This window comes from Pezoporus occidentalis, unplaced genomic scaffold (genome assembly GCF_034315485.1).
Source record: "Pezoporus occidentalis ecotype Australia unplaced genomic scaffold, CSIRO_AGI_Poc_V1 ctg86, whole genome shotgun sequence".
NCBI lineage: Eukaryota > Metazoa > Chordata > Aves > Psittaciformes > Psittacidae > Pezoporus > Pezoporus occidentalis.
The window spans coordinates 5,115,138-5,138,790 of record NW_026916220.1 but is presented as its reverse complement, the minus strand read 5'-3'; the positions used below and the strand labels follow the sequence as shown (position 1 = coordinate 5,138,790).

Here is a 23,653-nt window from a genome sequence, read left to right as displayed (position 1 = left end):
GCTTTCTGTGTGTTTGGTCACCCTCCACCAGCCTGTCCTCTCAAAACCACATCAACTCTTGGTGGCCCCAAAGGGCTGCAACAAGGCAGTCTATAGATTAGTTGCACATGGCAGGGAGGGAGGGAATCAGAAACGTAATTTTTAGGGTTGGAGCTGGTATCCAGAGGTTTCGATTAAGGCAGAGACTTAATCTACAAATTACGGCTTAATCTACAAATAATGTCATGCATACAGCAAAGCTCAGCAAAGGCTGACTCTGGGGTGAAGAGGCACCCACTTCATGCACAGGCACAAGCACAGGCAGAGGGAGCTACTGGGTTATGCAACCATGTTAAACCGTTTGCTAACCACAGAAATCATCCTTGTGCACTTTATGCAGGGTCAGCCTCAGTTTAGAGCACCCCTGGCACTGATACTCACTGCAGCTCTTGCAAAGGCTCAAAGGACTTGTGCAGGGCTAAGCTAACCTCTGGGACCAGCTGGCATGCTGCGACATGAGTTCAGTGCTTTTCAGTAGCCCTAAAGTCTGTGGAACAGAAAGGGAGGAAGGCCAACAAGGAATGCCAGCTCGGCTCCAATGTGCAGGTCTGCGCAGGCCTGACAGATACTCCTGCATCCACCACATTTCAGTAAGGAGCAACCACAAGTGACTGGTTGACAGAATGACCAGAGAAAATGGCCCTCAGCAAACACATGTGGAACAAAACCAAGAGCTGGTGAACACACAACAGCAGATAAACTTCCAACAACACTGAGATGTCTTTCCCTTCCAATTTCAATTCTGTCTTCTTCAGAAAAGTTTATTTTTAATGGGTCATTATATATCACACAGACCAATATTTATTTATATACTGTAGACATACATCAGCCTGTGGGTTGGTCTAATAATGTATGTTTTCAAATACCTTTTTTAAAAAACATAGTGTCAGGAAGAAAAGAGTTTTGACCTACTGCAAAAGGCTTGAGGAAAAATACAGTAGTTAAGTACATTCCTAATTTCCACAGTCTTGATATCAAAGATAATGCCTTCCAGAAGTCCGTAACAGTAGCAAAGATCTGTATTTGTGTGCACCCATGCACATAACAGTATATTAGATCAGCAATATCATCTGTAAAGAAATACCTTTTGCCTTTTGAGCTTCTCTAGGTAGGTGGCATCATTTTAAAACCAGTGCTTTCTTATTAGAGATAATGTGGTAAGACCCCAGCACCATTATCTTCTTGTCCCACACTTCCAATGTGTGCAGCTGTCAGTGGCATGCAGGGGACCTACCTCACTCTTGCTCATCCAACTACTCTTCCCGAAATCTAATATCCACTTTGATTACTTCCATGCTGTGTGATTGGCCTCCACAGCTCTCTCCCAACTCAGACTTCTATAATGCTTTGAAACTGTCTGATTTGTGCAGGTGTGCCCAAGCAGACAATGTGTCTCAGGTGAACAGAGACTGGTGCTGTTTCCACTACAGTCTGTGATCCTGCCTATGGCCCACCTGGCTGAGATCAGTATGGGCTCTGAGTATTTCCTTTTGCTTCCTCTGCAAGCACTGACAGCTTCATACCACAAGAGGTTTGAAAGAGGCATCATCCACTGAATGGGCTTCAGTTCAAGGTCAGTCTGAAAACATAGAGCAAAGCTCATCTTACAGCAGGGTCTACTGGATGCTGAAAGTGACAGGACTGCTGGCACACCTGGAATAAAGCACTGCTCAGCAGGAAAGCAGGGCAGTTCTAGCGCTGTGTTAGGGAAAATAAGTTGTATTTATCTAAAACACTTGACCTATCCTGGATCTGTGATGGATTGAGCTGCACAGTCCAGGTGATGGCTGATCCTGGGAGGCATGGGAGAATCAGACCCCATTCCCAGAGGTAGGCAGGGCATCTCCATGTGCCAGACTCATAAAGCCAGCTCCTTGGTTCAGAGGAAATTAATGTTTTTTCTAAAGAATAACAAGCCATCTTCTCTGACCTAGTCCAAGTGGTTTGTAGGTTCACCAGCAGAGGGCCATAGTCCATATTCCGTCAATACTGGAAACTCCTACAGAAATTAACTCCTCCTTTCCATTATGAATGGGACTCACAGGAATGTCGACACAGAAACCTGGCACAGGAAGAGCAAACTGTGAGGCAGAGGGAGACGGCCACACACTCATCCTGGTCAAGTGTGAAGTGATCAGAAGACCCAGGTGTCCAGAGCAGTCAAATTCTCCGTAACATTAAGTAAGCCCTGCCAGCAGCCAGGCTGCGGTTGATTTCACTCTGAGATGAAAGATTTTCCACGGAGCAAACCCACCTCTGGAAGGCACAGTGCAGCAAGGGTCAGGCCAACTCATAGATGGCTCTGCTCAGAGCTAAACAAAGAGGAAAGGTACCTCCCAGCATTTCCCAGCCAGGCAGGCAGACACATCTTACGCTCCCATGGATTTCCAGAGGAAACAAAATAAACTAGACGCAACTCCACTCTCCCACAACACATTTCAACTGTCCCAGCCCAAGTCCCATGGGAAGATGCCCTCAAGCTCCCGGAACTTTCTTGGGCCCAACACTCATCAGGAGACTCAGGAACTGCAATGTTAAACACAATGCTTTCCTGGCCGGCTATCCACTGAAGGCACCATGCCTTCATAGAGCAGGTTTCCTTCCTGACCAATTCAGCAGCTTCAGGTACCAATGAGGGAATGCTCTCAGTTCATTATTTCTGGTAACGTTACTTGTATATAAGGATATCTTTCAAGCCTCCATCAGAAAAGGTAGAAGACTCCTGCCTGGCTGGGTCTTTTGTACCATCTCAAATTCTGTCATGGTAGCACAACTGGTATTTCCTATGGACCATCAGCTGTAATCCTGAACGGCACAAGACAGGGTAGGCTGAATGAGGGAAAGTTCAAAAGGAGTAAAATGCCTTTGACACCTTCCAGTCCATTACAAAGCTCGGTCCTATATGGTCCCCCAAATGGTCCTATATACTTACAGCCTTGTTTCCTGAGACAGATGAACTCCTGCTGTGACTGCCTTTCCCCCTCTGCTCCATCTCTTACAGACAGTTGCTACCGAAGACTGCAAGGTGAGAGGGAAGTGATGAGGAACTCTTTTTGTTAAATCTCTTCTTCCTCTTCACTAACAACCTCCTTCAGGTCCTGAGGTCCCTGCTCTGCTCTCTCTTTTACATAGGCTGCCTTGATCTGTTCCAGTTCATATAGCTCTGCCTCCAGCTCTTCCCTATGCATCGACCTGCGGTTCTTCAGCAGTTTCATGGGGAAAGGATTTAAGTCATTGAAGGCAATGTTCATCAGCTTCCTACAAGGGAAAAGACAGGCCTGGTGAACCGATTTACTGATTGGTGACAGATGGTAACAGATATGCCAAGTGTATCCTGGGGAAGGCAATGTGCAGAGCCTCAGGTTTCAGCTCTCTGAGCTCAAAAGTCACCAAGCAACAAAGTCTTAAAGGAATCACAGACAACTCCCGACACAAATACCAACCCAAGCAACACTTTAAGCAGTCTTGCACTACACCACCTTTCAAGGTACCAGTGTGCAGCCACCAGTCAGGATATGGGGTATCAGATGCCAATTCTGATGGCCCCTAGGGGAGGAATATTCCCAACACCAAGTTCTTCTGACCACAGAAATCTTCCTCTCAGACACACATTGCCATGAAAGGTTGTGAGTGCTGCTGTGTTCCCAAATACCCAAACTACAGCCGAGAGAAACCCAGCAAGTGGCAGCACAAGTTCCAGCTTCTGCAAAAAGCAGGCTGGCCCAGACTCAGGGGCCTGCTCTGCTGTAGTTGCCTCTGCCTGAGCCAAAAAGAGTTTAAGTAACACCATGAAGTGGAAGTCAAAACCAGACAAACTCATACATGTCCTGTGGACCTGCCAATGCACATACACCTCTCTTAAAAGACGGGTCAGAACTCCATTTAGGCTGACCTAACAGGCAAGCAAGTACAAATCAAGGATGGAAGCTTATCTACAACCCACGGTCCTACCTGCCATCCATGATCATTCTTGTGAAAAAGCGTAGGTACTGGTAGATCTCCACACTGTCATGAATTCTCAGGATTTCATCTTCATTGTATTTAAAAATCGCAAGAGCATAGCGGAAAATCACCTGGAGAGTAGAAAGGTATTTGAGTTGTCAATCTTAGGCAGTTGAAGACCAGGCTCTCCTTCTATAAAACTTGGGGTGGGGCACATATTATTGCAGTATAGGCTGGACACTGGGCTTCTCCCAACAGGCTATGTTAGGGCAGGCCTAAAGAAGCACAAAGCCAATATGAAGAGAATGGCCCTATGTAATTTACAACCCCAGAGCATACCAGATCCTCCAAAAGGATAGGACACCACAGGGATTCTACAAGGATTCTCCAGTTCTCACTATGCACAGGGGCAATATTAGACTCACTTCTTCAGGTACTAACTCTCTGCCCATCTTCTTTTTCCTTTATCTGTCATACTCTCAGCTTTGTCCAGGTCACAGAACAGAAGACACCATGACCTGTCAGAGAGCTGTTTCATGGCAGGACCACCTGCTCAAAAGTGCCAGGGATCCTAGGCACAGCATCATGGACTAGCTCTGCCTACCAGAAGCAAGTGAACAGACAACACAGAGGCTGGGAGGCATCAAGGCATTTCATCAAACAGGCAGGATAGGACAAAAGTTCAACCCTCCATCTCTTTGAAACGTGCATGTCCATTGCCCTGCCATCATGTCACAGAGGTGGTGCAGATGGGAGGTAGACCTAGACTGAGAGTTTCACCTTAGTTCCCTCATACAAGAAGGCATCCCACACTCGCAGGAGGATGTCGCTGACCAGGCTGTCCACAAAGGCCACAAGAAACCAGTTGAAAGTGATGAGTGAGACATCAATCCGATAATGCTCAAAATGAGCCATAAGGCGAGGCAGCTTCTCTGACAAGAAGTCTCTGAAGACTCTCTGATCTACCTAAAGTTGACAAAAAAAGAAAGCATGTCACAAGTATCCAGTTGAATTACAGGGTTACTCATAGAACAACATTTTATATCAAATGGCCAGAGCGCTGTCTCATCTGCAGGGAACCCCAAAGTCAGAACTAATGCTGTATTTGATCATGTACTGAGGCAAGTACAGCGAATATAAAAATCTTCTATTTGCACACGGCACTCCAAAGACAGGGTGCAGGTTCCAAAGAAACATCTGAAGAGCTGCAGAGTGGGGCTTTCTTCATGCTCGGTTCATACTTAGGCCCTTCTTAAAATAAGTAACTGTGTAATTAACAGGCACCTTCCTTCTGACTAACCTCACCTTTATGTAATTACTCAGGAGTGGTGCCCAGTTTCCTAGTGCTTAGGGATCAACTTTGCTGCTCCTGTGTGTGTAAAAACTTTGTACTCTCAAGTCTACAACACCTCTGCAATGAAAGGGATTGCAAGGTGGGTTCACTTTCCTGTGGAGAAATCAAACACAATGGAAGTTGACTGCTAGCTTTTAAACCTTTACTGTGAATTACTATGTCACAGTCCAAGAAGATGCGAGTGTGCCCAGCTAACCTGTGATGTTATCAGTGTGTCACTGTAGTAGTCTGCTGGCATTAGGTTCTCCACAATATGGACTAGGCACCAGAAGGCACTTTCCTCATCTTCCAGGACCAGTAGGGAAACAGCTGCCAACCTGTGATGGACAAGACATGGTGAGGCACTACAACACCACCAGCACAGGAACTGCAGAATGCAAGACTCCTCTTGGTATGTCTTTACTTCTATGAGTGTCCAAAACATCAAACACGGCAGGACTGTTGGTCAGAGAGGCAAGTGAACTGTTCTGCAGGCTTCTGACAGAACCATGGGGGTATAGTTTTCTTTTTCATATGCCTCTGTCAGCAAACAGGAAGCATCAAATACAGAACTGATGTGACAAAGCCAGACTTGCCAGCTAATGGGACGCTCTGTAGATCTCCTGAAGTTACCAGTGTGCTCATTTTTGCTATTTCCATACAGGAAAGAGGTCTCTCAGAGATACTCCATATTATGGATACATTAAGTGACACACTCCATGTTAAGTGACACAGCTCACTTTCCCATACATTCTTCTAAATCCCTTACCCTCTTCAGCTCCAGCCTTCTTTAAGAAATGAAACTTTAAGATTCCCTGAACCTTCCCCTGTCCAGACAGAACAACCCCAGTTTCCTCATCCTCTCCCCATGTCATTTTCTACAACTCCCTCATCTCCAACTTCCCAACATTTCCTCCAACTCTTCTCAGCAATAGGAATCACCGGGATGATTTAGAGTTAGAAATTCAGCCTCAGTCTCATGCTGTTATACTGGGACTGCCTCACTCAACCTCCTATGGCTGTTCCTTCCTATTCTGTAACTATGGAGATGCCAAACAAGTGCATCCTGCTGATTCCTTAATTCCGGCAACAACACTGGATGAAAAAAAACCACACCAAATGCAGTACTCAGGATCCTGGGGTTGCTTGAATCACACCCTGGAGTACGTGTTTACACCTTCTCAGTCAAGAAGCAGCATACCTGGCTCCTCACCTGTTCAGTCCCTGGCAGTATCCAATGGCAGGATTGTGCCAGGAGAATGCCAGCAACACCCTCCGGAGCTTGGGGATGAGCTGGGAGGTGGGAGAGGAAAAATGTTTGTTGTTAGTCAGTGTGCGGGGCAGATCAAGCTCAATCTGGCGGCAGGCAGGGTGCTCAGTGCTCTTGCTCTGCCGTAGCAGCTGCTGGTAGTGGTCAGGCCGATGGCTGCAGTGCCGGCTGACAATCCACCTCCAGACCCGCTGGCGATGCTCCACTGGAATGCCGCTTCGGATCAGGTTCTTCAGCTCTGCAGAGGGGCTTAGCTCTCCAATGCTGTTCCACCTGTCACGGAGGGGCTTCTCTACTACTTCCTGGCTCCGCAGATTGTTGGACTTTATCTCCAGGGCTTGGATTTTGGCCAGAAGTTTCCAGTCCTCAACTTCATATTCAGGTACAGTCATAAACCCATACTCATCATACTCACTGGAGGGACACAAGTCAGAGATTAGTTCAAAGGACAGTGCTGGTACCTGCATCAAGGACCACTTACTGCTTGGGTCCATGCCAGCTGCAGCCTGCTGCCAGGTTCCCGTCACCTGTGCTGGAGCACAAGTGCTCCTTCACTTCTATGACAGCCGCGTATGAGAGCCTGCCATGCCTACTGTCTCAGAGCCCTGAAGGCAAATGAGAGCCTGCAGCAACAGCATACATGCACAGACTTACGTAACTTTGCTCCAAGCTACAGCCCAATCTCATCAGACCTCTCTCACCTCACCTGCTTCCCTGCCCCTAACAGATTGTCTAGCTCTACCTGTGAACCTTCTCCTTACCACATTCAAGTGCAGAGACAGTTCTGTAAGAAAGGACTGCAAAGGCTTTGGGGCATGAGACTGAAGAAGAGAGATCCACAGTCCCTTCTGATGTCTCCCTCTACACAATGCAAATCTCCTACTCACTGAAAAACACCAGGAGCACTGAAAGTACAGATCATTGAGGGTGATCATCATCACTCCACAGGCTGGGATACTCCGTAAGACAGCATTATATTCTTGACAGAGAGCAAGCCTGGCCTTGGTGATCTTATCTCCAAAACTACCTGGAGAACCTGTGAGTCTGACCCAGTCAGATTACATGGAAACTGCTACAGAACTGGGGCGTTAACTGGGCAGGAAAGCATGAACACAAATGCAAGGACCCCGCAGCACTGGTGTCATGGCTCTCTGGAGGTCTCCAGTCCAGTCCCCCTTCACTGCAGGATTGTCCCCGGAACCAAACAGGGTGATGGCAGCTTTGTACAGGTGGAACTAAAAACCCCTAAAAGATGGAGATCCCCCACTTCCCAGATGGCCTCCTCTCCTATGGAAGAAGATTACCCTCATGTACGGTGTTTATGTCCCAGGCATGCCATTGCTGTTATCACTTGCTATACTGTCTTCCACTGCCAAGAAAAGTTTAGCTGTATCATTTTTAACTTTTCCTTCCTACAGTGATATGCTTCCGTCAGACACTTGTGGTCTCCACACCACCAAATCAAACCAGCCTCCTCAACATCCACTCCTGGGTCATGGCTTCAACTCCCTCCTACAGAAATGTCCCCAGCTATTACTTGCCTATACACTTCCCTCCACAACCTCCTACAAGGGTGTGAATATTGCCATGCTCTTGCCCCTCACCTTACAGGGTTCAGGTTAAAACCTTCTTCTGCTTTTTCCTTCACATCCCACTGGAGTGCTTCCTGGATGAGGTTCCTCACCAACTCAGCATGGGAGCTGGGCAGGCCAGGCACAGCCTCCTGCAGCTTCCGCAACACTGTCAGGTACTTGCTCTCCATCTGGCAGTTTTGTGCTTGCAGGCAGGCACACTAATGGGGAAAGAAAAGCAAATGAGCTGGCTCAGTCATAGTTCTTCCTGCATTGCTACTGCTCTCTATTGGCCTGCTCTGCACATAAAGTGAAGACTCCTGAACAGCAAAGCTGAAGGAAACACATCCAGCAGTTTTCTAGTCAGTGCAACTACAGCCATGAATGATCACCATGGTTTATGAACAAGCACAAGCTGCAGTAGCTAGCATGAGCAGATGTTGCTTATGGACTGCAAGAGCTACTGCAGCATCCCCTGCTTTATGTGGGTGCACTGACAGCTATGGCTATCAACTGAACTGCATCAGTTGATAGCCATATCCCAGCCAGCTCAGTTCAGGACACAATCCAAGAGCCACTATGGCAGCTGAGTTTTCTGCAGTCTTTTTTCCCTGCTCACTCAGACAAGTAATCTATCCCACATTGAGCTGTACCCTGAAAAAAGAAAATACACCACTCCTGAGAGTGAGCTATGGCCGTACAATTTTCAGGGTACTTGGTAGCATCACTATCAAAGTGACCACATGTCCCCCCAGCAACCCCAGGTCCCATGGCACTGCTACACAACATTTCTGTAAGACAGGAAGCCCAATTGAGTTCAAACAACAGCAGGAGAGTCCCTGCCACCACCATACTCCTGGCACACAAAGCAACAAAAGGACTGTTACCCCCACTCCACAAGTGGGGAACTGAGGCCACACAGGTGACAAGACTCACCCACTGTATCACACGTAGCTCAATGAAAACTCCTGCTCAGTGGGAAGCAGCAGTTGAAAATAAAAACGAAACAGAAACTACAGAGAGAGTTAGGCTGCATATAGAGGGGACAGAAAGGAGAATGGGATTCTCTTATACTACCACTTTAATCAGCATTCTGCCTCACATTCACTATGTTGGTCTGATTACTTCCTCTCTGATGGTTATGTTGGTTTCAGGATCAGAGAAGGGGACTAAGTTAGGAGGTAGGCAGGGTTTCAGAGGACAAGAAAGTAAACAGATATAAAAACTGTAGTAGTAGTAATAATAGCAACAACAACAACTTCAGAAGCAGGTTTTTGCCCTGCTCCAGAATCCAAGCCTTGGAGACATTCTGTAAAACCCAGGGAAGTAAAACACAGGGAGAATCAACAGTACAAATGCCAGAATACATCACCACCCTGGCCAGTGGTTCAGAACCAGAAGGCAGGATTAGACAAGTCTCAGAGTAACAAAGCTATGCACACTTACAAAGCTAGAAATAAAAATAGAGCTTAAGAAGACATAAGAACCCTGATCCAGCTGCAGGACCTGAGAGCAGTGCCACCTAGTAGTGCCAAACCTGGTAGAGATATCAAGACTAGATGGAACCAGGACTCAGACAGTCTGCCAGTTCTTAGGAAAAATTTCTGATTCCCTACACAGTATTGCTTTTTTATTTGTATCCAAAAGCATAGCCAAAATGCAGAAACCTGGGTTAAGTTTCAACATCCTTAAGACTGAGTTTTACAAGTATTTTACTGAAGAATGAGTATGATCATGTTTAATTTGGGAAGAACACAAATTGGGGGAAAAAAAAAAAATCACACTAAAAAAACACATTGAGAAAAAAACTTATTCCTGGTGTATTTTGGACCAAAATCCATTACAGTACTGGCTTTGGAAAGAAATTAGTAACAGCTCTCACCAAGGGAAAAAAGTCACTTTGCCTTACCTTCATCAGAAGGGCTTTTTCATTCTCAGCAGCATTTGTCCAGAGTTGAGTAACCTGGTGGATCTCTGAATTGAGAAACTGGTTCTGGGTTTTGTATGCCTCAATATCATCCTGCCACAAAGTAAAACAGTCACACAAGGAGAGTTCTTGAGGGGCTTGGAATCTCCTCCTACTTCAGAGATTCCAGATATGAATTATGTTAAGGACAAGAAAGTATCTCAATAATTTTGTGTTCTAGGGAGAAGACAGGACTCCCCAAGACAAATATTGCCTACAAAGGAACTCAAGGCACAACACTAAATCAAAATGTCATGCATTGACAAGGCAATACTTGAAAATACTAAGTGCACTGCATGTACATGGTTAGAAAACACAGAGACATGGGGGTGATATAAAGCTAGAGAAGCACCTTAAGCAAGATAGAGAATATATGTGTTTTGTCCTATAAAAAAAAAAACCAAAACAACAAAACCAAACCAAAACCAAAACAACACCAAAACCAATCTGACACAAATTTCAGCCCCATAGCTGGCAGCAAAAATGAACACTCTTACCACAATGTGGTTAAGTGGCTCTTTTGGCAGTTCTCCACCCCCTGGCCAACTGGTCATTGTAACTGTGCATATAGTGACACACAATAGGCTGGATTTGAAAGAAGCAGGATGTATTGGGAAATTCTTCACAAGAACGAAAGACAAGAGTAACAAACCTAATGAAGGCAGCGAGGCTGAAGCTGTTAAACAAAAGAAGGGCAAAGAAAGAGGCAGGCACTGAATGGTGACATGAAGTCAAACAAAACAGGCTCTGAGCTGAAGCTGAAAGTAACCCAGATGCTTTTGAGCACACTGTTGGTATCAAGTGAACTCTTTCCAGCCTGCCGCTGGTTTGGAGACAGATGAGCAACTAGCAGAAGTGTATTCTGTGCTTCCCACAAGGAACACCCTCCCACTGAACAAAAGGGCACAGAAATGGGACCTCCCAAATGACCCGTGCCATCTCACACACCTTCAGGTGCTCAATCTCCTCCTGCTGCTTGTACAATGTCTCCATAGTGATAGCATTGGCTTCCTGCAGGGGGTCAGATTGCTCTCGGGCCACCTGCTCTTTCAAGGCCATGATGACTTCCTGTTTGGCATGGTTCTTCTCCATCAGAAGCTGCACATGCTCCTTGAGTTCCTCAATATGGCTGTCTCTCAGAGTCAATATCTGCTCCATTTCCTTCTTTTCTTGCTCAAGAGCTTCCAGTCGACTGGTAAGATCTGCGATTTGTCTCACTTTGTGGCGCATCAGCTCCAGCCTGTCCTTGTCTTCTGCTGCAGTGAGATACATGCTAGATATTCGCTTCTCCTGCTGGGCTGCCTCCAGAGCTTTGTGAAGAAGTTTAACCAGCTCCTGGAAAAGGAACACAAAGCCATCACATCACAGTGCTGTCCAGGGCAACGGCAGCACAGAGAGCACAGACCCAGTCAGTAATAAGCAAACAATGAAGGGTCCTCAGGATCTTGAAATCCACTCCTTCAGAAGCAAAACTGCATGATGCAATCTTGAAATCACAGTGCCTCCTCAGAGGAGTTCTGCTCTCAGAGATTGCCTGAAAGGTCTCTGCAAGCAGAACACAGATGACTTGACTTTAGGTGAATTGCTAATGGACAAGCTGCTGCTCACACTGTCTGAATTCTGGCTTTCCTACAGTCATCATTCCTGGGAGGCCCAGCAGAGACCAGAGAAGCTGGAGATCTGGTCAGCAGTGTGGTACAATAGGAGGGAGAGAAATTTAGTCTACATCTATCTGTGCTACCAGAAGGAACTGTGGTATCCGTTCTAACCTTCCCTCTGCCAGAGCCCTCCCTCACTCCATCCCACACAAAGGCACGAAAGCCTGTCCTGGCAACATGCTGCTAATTCAGGCTTAGCCTGAATCTCAGCCACTTAAGGAATCGAATCAAGGATGCAACCGATTGCCCACCATGGGAGCTGGCTCTCCTGCCTCTTCTACTAGAAATGCTACCAGCATCATTAGTGCAAAGCCTAGTATTGCTCCATGCTCGTGAAGAACATGACCATTCAGGAGAGAAAGCTCTTTCAGTGACCCACATGCTGACTTCTACAGTCAAATCACTTACTAATGGTGCATCACTGTTCAAAAAGAATGACCTGCTGTTAACAGCATGACTCAACCTGACACTTCCTGACAGTACCTATTCAGGACCGTACTTCTATCATTCACTGACCAATAGAGATGCATGAGCAAGACACCTGCAGAGCACAGTTAGATTTGTTTCATCTCCCTTTCTCCCTTTTCCAGACCATCTGCTAGCTGCACTCCCTAGCAATGGCTGAAGGACAGCCCATTCTCCCTTGTGCTGGGCAAAATCTAGCACATACAAAGGGGCACCACGAGCAGCTTCAACTGGTCCCCAGTGAGTGCTGGCTGAGCACTTCTCAGCCTAACACCAAGGTGAAAAGCAGTCCCTCTGACCAGTCTCAGGGCCCTGCCCTTAGAAACAGCAGACTCTTCAACACACTCACCTTCTGTGACTTGACTTCCTCTGTGAGTGTCAGAGTCTGTTGCTGTAGGACACTCACTTTATTCATTGGGTTCCTCTCCCTGGACAGTTCTTCAGGCAAGCCTGGGAAGCCACTGTTCATCCACCTGGCTTTCCTAACCCAGTTCAGCCTGGAGTCCATTCTTTCATCCTCTAGGGTCCCCCCCTTAACTGAAGGGAAATAAGGTTAATTTATATGGAATTGGGACTCCTGAGACTTGCTATGGGGAGACTCACAACAGCTGAGAAAAGACTGACACACAGGAAAACTGACCTGCTGGGATCCATAGGGTTGAAGCACAGACAGTAGGGAACAGCCACAAATATCCCCAGAATAAGAAAAGCTGTACTGTTTTACAAGTAACAGGTACCTGTTAACCCACCTTGCCCCCCAGCAATCTATCTTGCACACGGCAAATGCAAGTTACCATCACAGAGAAGTAAATTCCCAAGCATGTAGTGGAGCTGCTGAACTTAGCCTGTAACCATGCAGCAATTTAACATTTACCTTGAAGAAATAACAGCATGGGCTTGCACCATGGATGGTACTTTTGCCTCTGCAGAAGGTTCCAGAGGTAAGAGACAGATAGATGCAGCCTGAAGCAGAGCTAGAAGAGTCAGTCTTGTGCCAAGAACACAGGAAGGGACCTAAGATAATGTGAGAGTTTTCATATCCCATGACAACTTGCTACCCCCTTCCTGCTAAGTCTGATCCTCTGCTAAAAGCCACCATACTCAGACCAGCTCACGCAGCTCAGTAACAAGCACCTGCACACCCTGCCTCCACTTCCGCCTCTTGCTTCTCATCCGGGTTCTCAGGATGCGCCTGGAATTCACTGAAGGTAAAGACATTCCCATTGTTCCCCCACAGCTGCTTTGAGCCACAAATATTGTAGACAGTGTTCCTGAAATAAGAAGAGATCAAGACAGCCCTGTGAACAGGAGAAATCAAGATCACCACAGTCAGTGCATATTCAAACTATTCAGTGCCTTACTTCTCCTCTTATCCCACCTTTCCTCCCAAAACCTATCTCCTTCATGGGCTAGGAAAAGGAACTGCTCATGGCATTGGTGGATCTGAGGAGAGTGAGGTTGTAACTGGCATAAATCAAAAAGGTGCCACAAAATCAGTCCCAGCACAGCAATATAAATCAGCTGGAGATCTTTCCCCATGTGAGTGTGCCTTATACATAAACACACCAGGCTGCACAGAGGGATCAGAGGTAACAGTAGAGCAACCACATCCCTCCCTTGCTCCCTCCCTCTTCTCTTCCTTTCCTCTCTCCCTCTTTCCTTCTCCTCTCCATTCCTTTCCTTAGCACACTGCAGAAATCCCCAGGTGCCAAGAAAAGCTACAGTACAGCCAAAACTGCCACAATGATCGCATTTGAAGCAGTCACAGGTCCTGTGCTCTGAACCACATTTAACAACCTTGCCACAACAGACTCAATAGACTTCAATGCAGTAAACAGATTCAGGAACAGACTGCAATCAGACCCAGAAACTGTTACAGCTGCTGTGACCAGCTATTGCCAGAAGCACTAAGAGATGACTTTACAGCATCATGTAAAACCACAAACGCATGAGTATTTTCTGTAAAACCTACACAAAAAGGTGTGAGAGTTGCTTATTTCTACACAGATACTTTCCCTTCTCCTCCTGCACTGTCCATCAACTGAAACAAAACCAGACCCTTGTTTTGAGGTCTACGCAAGACACAGTGTCAGCTACTTCCTAACTGTAAATGAAGTTGGCACTTAGATATTGTTCTGCTTTTGCCTTGCTACTGTAAGGCTCCACCACAGAAAAGCAGACACTTCTGACTTCAGACAACATATTGCCACGTAAGATCAGCAGGCCTTCATTCCCTGTAGTCTGCAGCTGGTAACCGTCCAATGAAACTTTCCTTTCAAGGTTCGTTGAAACTACTGGAAAGTGCTAATGGGCTTCTATCACCAGCCTACAGAGTACAGGCACAAGCTGCCTAGTGTCCCCCAAAAGTAATGTGCACATGCACCACAGCAGGCACATGAACTGCTACCTACGCCAAAGAAAGCTTAACCAAGCCCTACAGCTGCCACTAGGATCTTTGCTAAGAGAGCTAGAGGACAGGAAAGGCATTGGAACAGGGTGATGGAAAAAGCCCTCTAGCAGGAATTTTACTTTCACCTGAAATATCCTTCAAAACGCTATTTCATGGCTCTTCTACCTAGGCAAGACTCCCATTTCACACAACACGACAGACAAGGAAGGCACAAAGAGGCAGGCTAGCATGTCAACCACCTGCAGCTCTCCTCACACATACTGTATCTCTGTCCAAGGGTGCTTAAGGGAAATGTTCTGCAAAGCAGTAGATGTTTGGGGTGCAGGCAAGGATGCTGCCTTTAAACCCACTGCTTCTGTTGGCGTTTTCACCAGAGGCAGAAAGTCTTCACTGTCAACACCACCTATGTAAAAACAAACCAGGACACAAAAACAAGTGAGGAAGACAGAATTCCATTGGACTTTGGCTCCTTCAGGTAGCTTGAGAGTCACAACATTTTACTACAGGTCTACATTCCACGTTCAATGGGCCAGGTGGAAAAAGGACAGCAGAGCATGTTTATGTAGTTTCAGGTCAAATTACAGAAGGTTCCATGTACAGTCATCTATTTAAGGATAATGAAGTCACTTCAACCATTTGTATATGATAATGACAAACCCTAAGCAATCAGAGTTTAGCCACCTAAAGGAATAAGGAAGTGAGATGTTGCTGTTCTTTCCACCCCAGTGTTTGGTGTTTTTAATGTGCAGATAACACTCCACAAACACAATTTGTTAACAAATTATCGCCTGATATAGCAAAACGCGAAGTTATCCAGAATCTTCTAGAGCAGACATTTACGATGGAGGGGGGGTTATTTGTTTCAAACAGAAGTCATAACTAAGCAGGTGGACACCCTGCTTGTGCCCTCCCCTGATTCACTGGACTGTGTACTCCCACTGCTAGGAATACACCTCTTATCTGATCACCAGTAAAAAAAAAATTGTTTGCTGTAAATTTCCTCACAAGAGGAAGGGGATATCCCAAATGTGCACATTTCACATGCATGAGAAAAATCAAGAGGAAATTAATGACTGTAAGATACCTGAGCATCTCCAGCCACACGCTGTGGATTAGGAAACAGCCCATTCACATTCACCCAGAATAAGTCCAGAAGTTCCAAACATTGACCAAGCATTAATAGCTGGCACCTGCATTTAAAAACCTGGCCAAAACTTCTGCCCACATACAGATGAGGAGCACCATTCATCACAAGGGAGGCTGAAAGCAGAAGAAAGGCTGACATAACGCAACACCTACTTGTTCTGCCAGCCAGAGGTTCATTGACAAGCTGGGAGCTGCCCACAGGAAATCTGCTTTGAGCATTGCAAAATTCCCAACGTCTCATTTGTAGCTGCTGCAGCCAATACATCATTGCCTGATTGCTGATTGCCTGTATTAACACAAAACAGGAAAGGGAGGAAAGTAACCTCATCAGCATGAGATGCATCCCAAAGGGCTGACCACCACTTCAATGCACAAGTCAGCAGAAATAAAGGCCAGCTGTGTCAAGCCTATGCGCTATCCTCTGGTCCTAACACTGACTTGGGAGGACAGAGAAAATCTTCAGCACAGCCTTAGTATCAGAACCTCAGTGGGCTGCTGATAAAATTTTAACTGGTTTTTGATTCATTATGCTCCAAGTCTAAGCAGAGATGTCACAACTATTTCAGGCAGGAATCACCCACAGAGCTCCTTAAGAGTAATTTTCAGAGATAACAACCTAGCAAAAGCTCTTGCTGGGGCAACCATTTCAGACAGAAGAGCCTATTTCTGTTCAGCAAATTATATGTGGACTGTAGGACTCCTCAACGATTTTAACTCAGCCCCCAGTTCAGTTTTTACACCTATTTTGTTAAACACTAGCCATCTCACAGGTAATGGAGTCCCAGTCTTGCCAAAACAAAGCAAGAAATTTAGGTCCAAACAGTAACACTCCAGGCTGGCCGATCTTAGCAGACATGTGTCTGTACTGACTGGGAATGTTTCATAATAGCTCCACAAGAAGATGCTGCTCCTTACCTTCAAAGTAAAAACTCTGCTTGGTGTTCTGATCTCAAAAACCCCTTCCCCATTTTCCACCTTGCAGTCAAAACTGGCGCTGGAGAGATCAATAGATCCCAAAGGGTTGATGTCCTGTGCAGTTCTGTAGTATAATAAATTACACTTGTTTTCATCGTAAAAGAACCAGCGAGACTTCCAGGTCTTGATTGGCCCCTTGATGCCCAGCTTATTTAAATAGCCACAGAGTTTTTTTCTGGATGCATCTCTGCTGGGTTTCAGCTGTACATTTTCCAGTTCTCCAGAAGAGGAAAGCACATCTTTCTCTCTTGCTGAGGCTTCATTGCTACTGTTACTGTCTGGATCTGACTCCACTAAATTGCCTGGAGTGGTAAGGGAACAAGCTCCACTTTTCAGTCCTTTTTTCATCTCTTTCAGGAAATAGACTCAGAATTGTACTGAAACAGGAAATTCTCTGAGTAAATAAGTAACAGCAGATACCGAACTACTCAGCTCCACATAATTGTTATAGAACCTGCAGCAAATGAAAAAGGAAGAATAAACTCAGGTCTGGCATACAACAAGAGACACTCCCTAGCTTTCAAACTCCCCAGCCAAGGTCTCAGACTTCTACTTTTGGTCATTGCTGCCTGCCTTCCTTAGCTCAGATGATCTCTATGTACCTCTTTTCTCCCTTTTTCATTCCTACATTAGCCTGGACTACCAGCTGAGAAGCAGTAACACAATCCCTTGAGTGAAAAATAAGTACAGCCTATGGGCATACCAAATTAATAGCAATAACTAGTGCATTTGAAGCCACAAACAACAACGTTAACAGTTGCAGGAAACAACACTGCAAGACAACAAGCTCTGCCAGGGCAAATACTTGGATCAGGAGATTTCAGGTAATTGCATCCTGCCATTTCCAGTAAATGTTCAGCTAATATTTTAAACCATTGCGTCTGGAAAAGAATCCAGCCTTATGCTGCATCCCTATAAATCCTTTGTGTCAGTTGAGAATTGTTGTTAAAAAGTACACGTATCCTGTGTTCAGTCTCCATCCAATAGACCTCATTTGATGGATTATGTACCAGACAAAGTAATTCTGTGATGCTTACAAAAGAGACTTGGTTGCTCAGTGGCCAATGTAACCTGCGGGGTTCCAAAGAGAAATGCAGAGTGCAAGAGAAAAATAGAAAAACAAGAAAGGATCTGTGGAGAACTTTAGTCCATCTTCCCTCTACTGAGAAGGGAACATCTTCAAAGCTGTAGACAACTACTCACATCTACATTCTAATGACTTTTGATTACATGCAAGGATGGCAATTCTGCTACATTTCTGGGTACTTTTTCAAGTGCTTAAAAGCACATGGCAGGTGTCATTTTTTGCTCAGAGCTGCAGACACCCATGGCCTTTGTATAAAGAAAGCACTTTATACAACACTCCAACACCTATAAATAACCTCTTGCATTGGTTTTCTTCAGTAAAAACATGGTTTAAAGATCAATAAAAAGACTTCAGAAACTAACATATCTGAAGCAAGTATGTATACAAATAAATTGTTGCAGTGTTAAGTTAGTGACACTCCAACCACAGAAACAAAACTATTGACACACAGCCAGCTGTGTGATACCAGGTGAATGGAGATTAATAGTGGAGCACACAGAGAGGTTGCCCAAGCTCATGCTCTTCCAAACGACTCATCCTCATGACCAAAAGCAGGCTTACCCATCTCAGCGCTGGGTAAGCCTCATCATGTTTATTGCTGCCCCCTCCTGTTCCCACATTAGCTTTCTGCTGGCAACGCTTACGCTTTTTGGAAAGCTAACTGAACACCTTTTAGTTTATTCCCCTGACATCATGGATCTTCCTGCGGAATTCACTCGCAAATGCCAGGAACAACCCTTCATGAAGATGCCTACTCAGCCTCTGAAACACCAAAAAGACTATTTTCCAAGCTAATATTGCCTGGTGCAAAGGAACCATCATCTGGAGCAAAAAGCAGTCACAACTCTCCCTAACAGACCCTGTGGCTTTATGGCAGAGCTAGCACAAGGACCTCCTGCACCATCTGAAGACTCCACCTTCTACCTCTTGCCATGGGTCCACACCATGAACAGGAGCTAACAAGCATTCTGGATTCAGGCACCAAGTTACGAGTCATGTTATAAGGTGCAGAGAAAACCTTATTGCTCTCTACAACTACCTGAAAGGAGGTTTTAGTGAGGTGGGGATCAGCCTTTTCTCCCCAGTAACAAGCAATAGGACAAGAGGTAACAGCTTCAAGCTGCACCAGGAAAGGTTTAGATTGGATATTAGGAACAATTTCTTCACAGAGAGAGCACTGAAACAGGCTGCCCAAGGAAGTGGTGGAGTCACTGCCCATGGAAGTGTTCAAACCCCGTGTAGCTGCGGCCCTCCGTGATATGGTTTAGCAGTGGTCCTGGCCGTGCTGAGGTAACGGCTGGATCTTAAATGTTGGTTGATGATCTTAGAGCTCTTTTTCAACCTAGCTGATTCTACGATTCTGTGTCAGATCTGGACTGCAAGTAACTCTAGAGATCTCACCTTCTTAACAGCAGAGATGCCCTGAAGTCACCGTCTGTTGGCGTACTACTGCAAGTACCACGGAGCAGCCTCCAAACCAAACACAACGGCAACAGAAGAGGGTCTTCTTCAAGTTCCCTTCCGTCCAGCCACTGCCTGGGAGCTGTCTGGAAGAGACGTTGCTGGAAGCAGCTCCTACACTGACTCAACAACGAAAAGACAAACCCTGCACGGCCCTTTCTGCATCTGCTAGCGCGAGCTGCACAAGGCAGGCCCCCTCACCCCGCGTCTGCCTCAGCGCCGCAGAAGCACCTCCCAGCCCAGCTGCACCGCGTCGGGCCACACGCGAAGGCTGCCGGAGCCTGGCACCGCGCTGCGCCGCCGGCGACCGGGCCCTGGCACCGCGCTGCGCCACCCCGCCCCGCTGCGCCGGGCGGGGGCGAGCACCCTGGCTGCGGAGGGGTGGTGGAGGGGGCCCGCAGCCCCGGCCGGGGTACCTGCTGCGGCCGCCGCCCCACGCTTCCCGCCGGGTCTGGCGGGGCGGGGCCGGGCGGCACGACGGGGGAGCAGAGCCGCGGGGTGTGAGGCGAAGGACGCCCGGTACAGCCACGGGAACAGTAAAAAGAGGACATTGCAGACGGATACCGGGGAGAAAATGATTCATCGGCGTGGTGCGGCGCGCCGAAAGCAAGCCAGAGCGGGGCAGGGGGGACCGGGAGGTTCCGTCCGCTGGGCGGGATGTGCCCCATGCCTGCAAAATCGCTGGGGCAGTGGGCGCAGACCCTGCTGCTCCCCAGACACAGTGCAAGCGCCACGGTTGTGTAGCTGCGGCTAATCGGATAAGGCAAACGAATTTCACATCCAGAGGTAGTTGGTTCCAGGAGGTTTAAGGTTGTATGATCAAGCTGGGCCAAAGGGTGTAGACTGACCCCTGGAAAAAACTCCAAAAGAAGTACTGAGAGGGAATAGGGGTGTCAAAGACCCTTAATACAGTGGTGCAGATCCACTGACAAGATGGACGTGCAGCACAGCCAAGCTCACATGCTGTCAGGCAGCTGCCTCTCCTGCAAAGCCTTGCTGGGCTTTGTGGAAACTGGGCTAGACTAGGAAGGCACTTTTTTCACCCTGTCCCCAGGATAAAGAGCCTGTACAGCTATGACTTTTCCCTGCATGCAGTGATAGCTGAGCCGTGATGATAATGATGTGACTCACTTCAGTTGCTCGCAAGAAACACCTGAGTTTAGCCAACTTTACCAAGTTTTATCACTGACTTCAACCAAGTTTAGTACCTCAGCAGCAAGAACCAAGTGTCCAGTTGTCCAGTGGCTTATCCTTCCACTGGCTTACAGTCCCAAACCATAGGACACATGGAAATGATCACAGCATACAAACTCCACACGTTTTCTCACTTAAGGTGATTTCACACACATTTGGCTTATACAGCAGTTGGCCATGAGACTAGATCAGCTGTGTGAATAAGTCCTCCCCACTGAAGCCTGAGCTGCCTTGTCCCCCTTGGCTACAGCTGTAAGGAGAGGACCAAGTGTGACTCAGAGGGTGGTAGTAGGGCAGCAGTAGCACATGTATAGGCTGCCCTGGACACATTTTAAAAGGCTCACCTGAAGTTCCTCAAATTGGTTAGTACCAGTATGGCTGCAAAAGAACTGTCCTGCTTCCAGAGCCGCCTTACACCCTGGCACCAGCACGGACATACGCAACTACAAAAGGGAGCTGAGCTGGTGGAAAACCCAAGTCGCGGTTTTGTACTCAAAACCACAACGACTTCCAGACCCAGCACACACTACGTAGCTCACAAAAGGAAAAGCGGCTGCCAGACCATGAGCTAAGGCCCCACAGGAAGAGCCACGCAGCCACCCCAGACCCGCCTCCTGCGCCGGGATCCCTCTCCATACGGGTGGTGGGTGCCGCCGCAGGGTAGACGAGGTGCCCGGGGGGGGGGGGGGCTCAGCGACAGGCTCAACAGAGCAGCGACACTGCAGGGCGGTGTCCGAGTGCCGGCCGCACTAGGAACGTCTTGGTCACCCCCACGAGCTCTTGCGCACGAAGCAGGACATGGCGGGCGCGGGGTGCGCCGATAAGGCACAGCTCAGCCGCGCATGCGCTCGTCTCCACGGATGCTCCTCCTCTTCACCGCCCGCCGCGCAGAAGATGGAGGCGCTGTGAGCCGGTCTGCGCCGTCCCGAGTCAGCTCCGCCATGAGGAACCTGCGGTTGCTGCGGAATGGCGGGTGCCGTCCCGCCGCCATCTCGGGCACCCCGCAGTGCTTCTGCCTCGGCGCCGAGCCCGGCACGGTCCTGGTGGGCTCCCAGTACGGCCTGCTGGAGCTGGGATCCGCCCGGGACACGGTGAGAGGGTTTCCTTGCCATTTTTTGTATGCTCTGTCTGTGAAGTCTGAATGAGCCCTCACAAGTATTGGCGCACGCCAAGCAGCTGCCCATGAACATCTTCATGTTGACACTGGGTGTAGAAGTATTAAAAGGGGAGGAGAGATAACTAGCAACGCATTGGAAGTTGTAGTATTGCCGCGTTGTTTTCCCTTATGTGAGCTTTCTTCTTGTTTCCTAGCTCTTTTAACGTAAGAGGACCTTCATAGTTTTTGTAGGTAAGCGAAGATAAGTACATGCGCATTGCATGTTTCCTGCTGCCGTGTACATACTTCTGTGGTGTAAGACTGTGTAATTGCAGTAGGATGAGATGTACCTGTTTATGTTATTCTGTCACTTTTGCCAAAGTCTTGGGGAGATGATGTGTATTTAATAAGTCGTTGGTTTCTCTACTTCAAGGTGACAAGAGAAGTTGACTTAGCTGTGGAGGGTTTCATGCCTGAGGATGGAAGTGGCTGCATCGTGGGTATTGAAGACCTTCCAGAGCAGGAGTGTGTGTGTGTTGCTACAGCAGCTGGAGATATCCTACTGTGCAATCTCAGCATGAAGCAGGTAAAATGACAGGAAGGACACAGCAATACTGAGGGATTTCAAAGAAAAAGATGACACTTTTTAATTTCTTCAGAGGGCAGTTGTATGTTTACTGCATATTGAGCTGTGGCTGTTCTCCTTTTTCTGGGAAGATGAGCTGATGTTTGTGGGGGCCTTGAGCAGAAGTCAGAATATAGACTCCATGAAAAAGGCAGAATTGTAGGAGTGCCTTGCTTGTTAACAGCCATAGTCCTTTATGTTTGCTCAGGGGCCTCTTGGCAGTCTTAGAGAAGTAGGATATTGCTGAGACTAGGTACAGTGTAAAGTAATTAATTCATAACTTGGTGTTATTTACCTTTTTATTATTATCAGTCAATGCAGAACATTGTGCTGACATGACTTAACTGAAGAGGGGAGAAAGTGTTATGCCTTGTGATTTGAAGCCCTAGAAAATACTAAAGGGAAACCAGAATATCTTAGCTGAGTAAATACGGCAGGAACTGAGAGATTTGCTTTCTGTTCCTTCCTTGCTGTTAGATTTGTATGATCTTCAGCAAGACAAATACCACAGCAGCAGCCTCTGAAATCTCTGTCAGCTCCTGCAGTACCAGCTCAACAGTGCAGGTGTAGGTAGGCATGAGATGACAGTGGTCTGTCTGGGTTAGCTGTCAGATTGTGGTTATTTGCAGCTCCCCTCTTTGGGTTTTTGCTTAGGTTTGATTTGCAGATACTAAAGTTCGCAGTTGTAGCTGAAAAATGCGTCTCATATTGCAACTTAAAACATGTTGTAAGGGAAGAGAGATGAGCAAAAGATACGAGACCCAAGACTTCTTGCACTGATACATGGGTCAGAGGTTTAATTTCATATCTTTTATTTCACAGCTTTTTGGTTCACTTTCTCAGTTTTAAGGTTTGTTCTTTTGGTGCATTCTGGGCACCGAGAAAGAAGTCCTGAAGGTATTCTGGTTGTTCAGAAACCTTTTGCATGTGGGTATGGTTACCCTGCCCATCGGTGCCCAATCCCACTTTTTTTACCTTAGAAGATTGTGACACCCAACTTAATTCCTTGAATGGCCTCCTCTTGCTGTTTATCACAATTGTTCCGTTCCATGCCTTTTGCAAATTAGGGTAACAGTGCATGACAGAAGTTCCCTGCCCACTGCTATTGCTTATGTACTTGTGATGGCCCAGTAAAACTGGACCAGTTTTTCATAAACTTTGGAGTTAGTGCAGCTATATACAATTGCCAAATTCAGCATGCACAAGCTGGTCAGAGTTTTAATGGATACGGTGCCTATTAACTGCATGTTGAAATTCTCAAGGTAAGAACCATTATGACTGTGTTTTGTGACTTAAGCGTGTTTCCCAATGTAACTACAGACCTGACCAGGCAATATTAGTATTAACTAATCAGGCTGACTTAAGACTGACAGTTGCAAAATAAAGAGCTTATTAAAACGATGTATGGCAGAAAA

At 46.9% G+C, this 23,653-nt stretch overlaps 2 protein-coding genes across 5 annotated transcripts in view; one reads left to right on the top strand and one right to left on the bottom strand.

Moving 5' to 3' along the window:
* Window positions 1-757: 757 nt before the first annotated feature.
* Window positions 758-19,664, bottom strand: TBC1D2 (TBC1 domain family member 2). Of its 3 annotated transcripts, XM_062604517.1 has the most exons (14): window positions 19,264-19,660; window positions 16,716-17,229; window positions 15,954-16,086; window positions 14,916-15,057; window positions 13,379-13,515; window positions 12,594-12,781; window positions 11,070-11,456; window positions 10,065-10,175; window positions 8,189-8,376; window positions 6,528-6,998; window positions 5,532-5,652; window positions 4,762-4,947; window positions 3,991-4,112; window positions 758-3,297 (listed from the first exon to the last, which is right to left on the bottom strand). In XM_062604517.1, the coding sequence occupies exons 2-14, from the start codon at window positions 17,121-17,123 to the stop codon at window positions 3,096-3,098; spliced, it is 2,796 nt and encodes a 931-aa protein (XP_062460501.1). In that variant the 5' UTR covers window positions 17,124-17,229; window positions 19,264-19,660; the 3' UTR covers window positions 758-3,095. The 3 variants fall into 3 exon arrangements, with proteins under 3 accessions (XP_062460501.1, XP_062460503.1, XP_062460502.1); XM_062604518.1 differs by lacking the exons at window positions 758-3,297; window positions 3,991-4,112; window positions 4,762-4,947 and adding an exon at window positions 5,164-5,428 and having other exon boundaries at window positions 19,264-19,664; XM_062604519.1 differs by lacking the exons at window positions 13,379-13,515; window positions 14,916-15,057; window positions 15,954-16,086; window positions 16,716-17,229; window positions 19,264-19,660 and adding an exon at window positions 13,119-13,258.
* Window positions 19,665-21,409: 1,745 nt separating this feature from the next.
* ELP1 (elongator acetyltransferase complex subunit 1) overlaps window positions 21,410-23,653 on the top strand; it is a 28,648-nt gene continuing 26,404 nt past the window's right edge. For both annotated transcript variants that reach the window (XM_062604420.1, XM_062604419.1), the window contains exons 1-2: window positions 21,410-21,608; window positions 22,047-22,199. In XM_062604420.1, coding sequence (XP_062460404.1) covers window positions 21,459-21,608; window positions 22,047-22,199 — 303 coding nt within the window. In that variant the 5' untranslated portion in view covers window positions 21,410-21,458. The remainder of the gene's footprint in view (window positions 21,609-22,046; window positions 22,200-23,653) is intronic.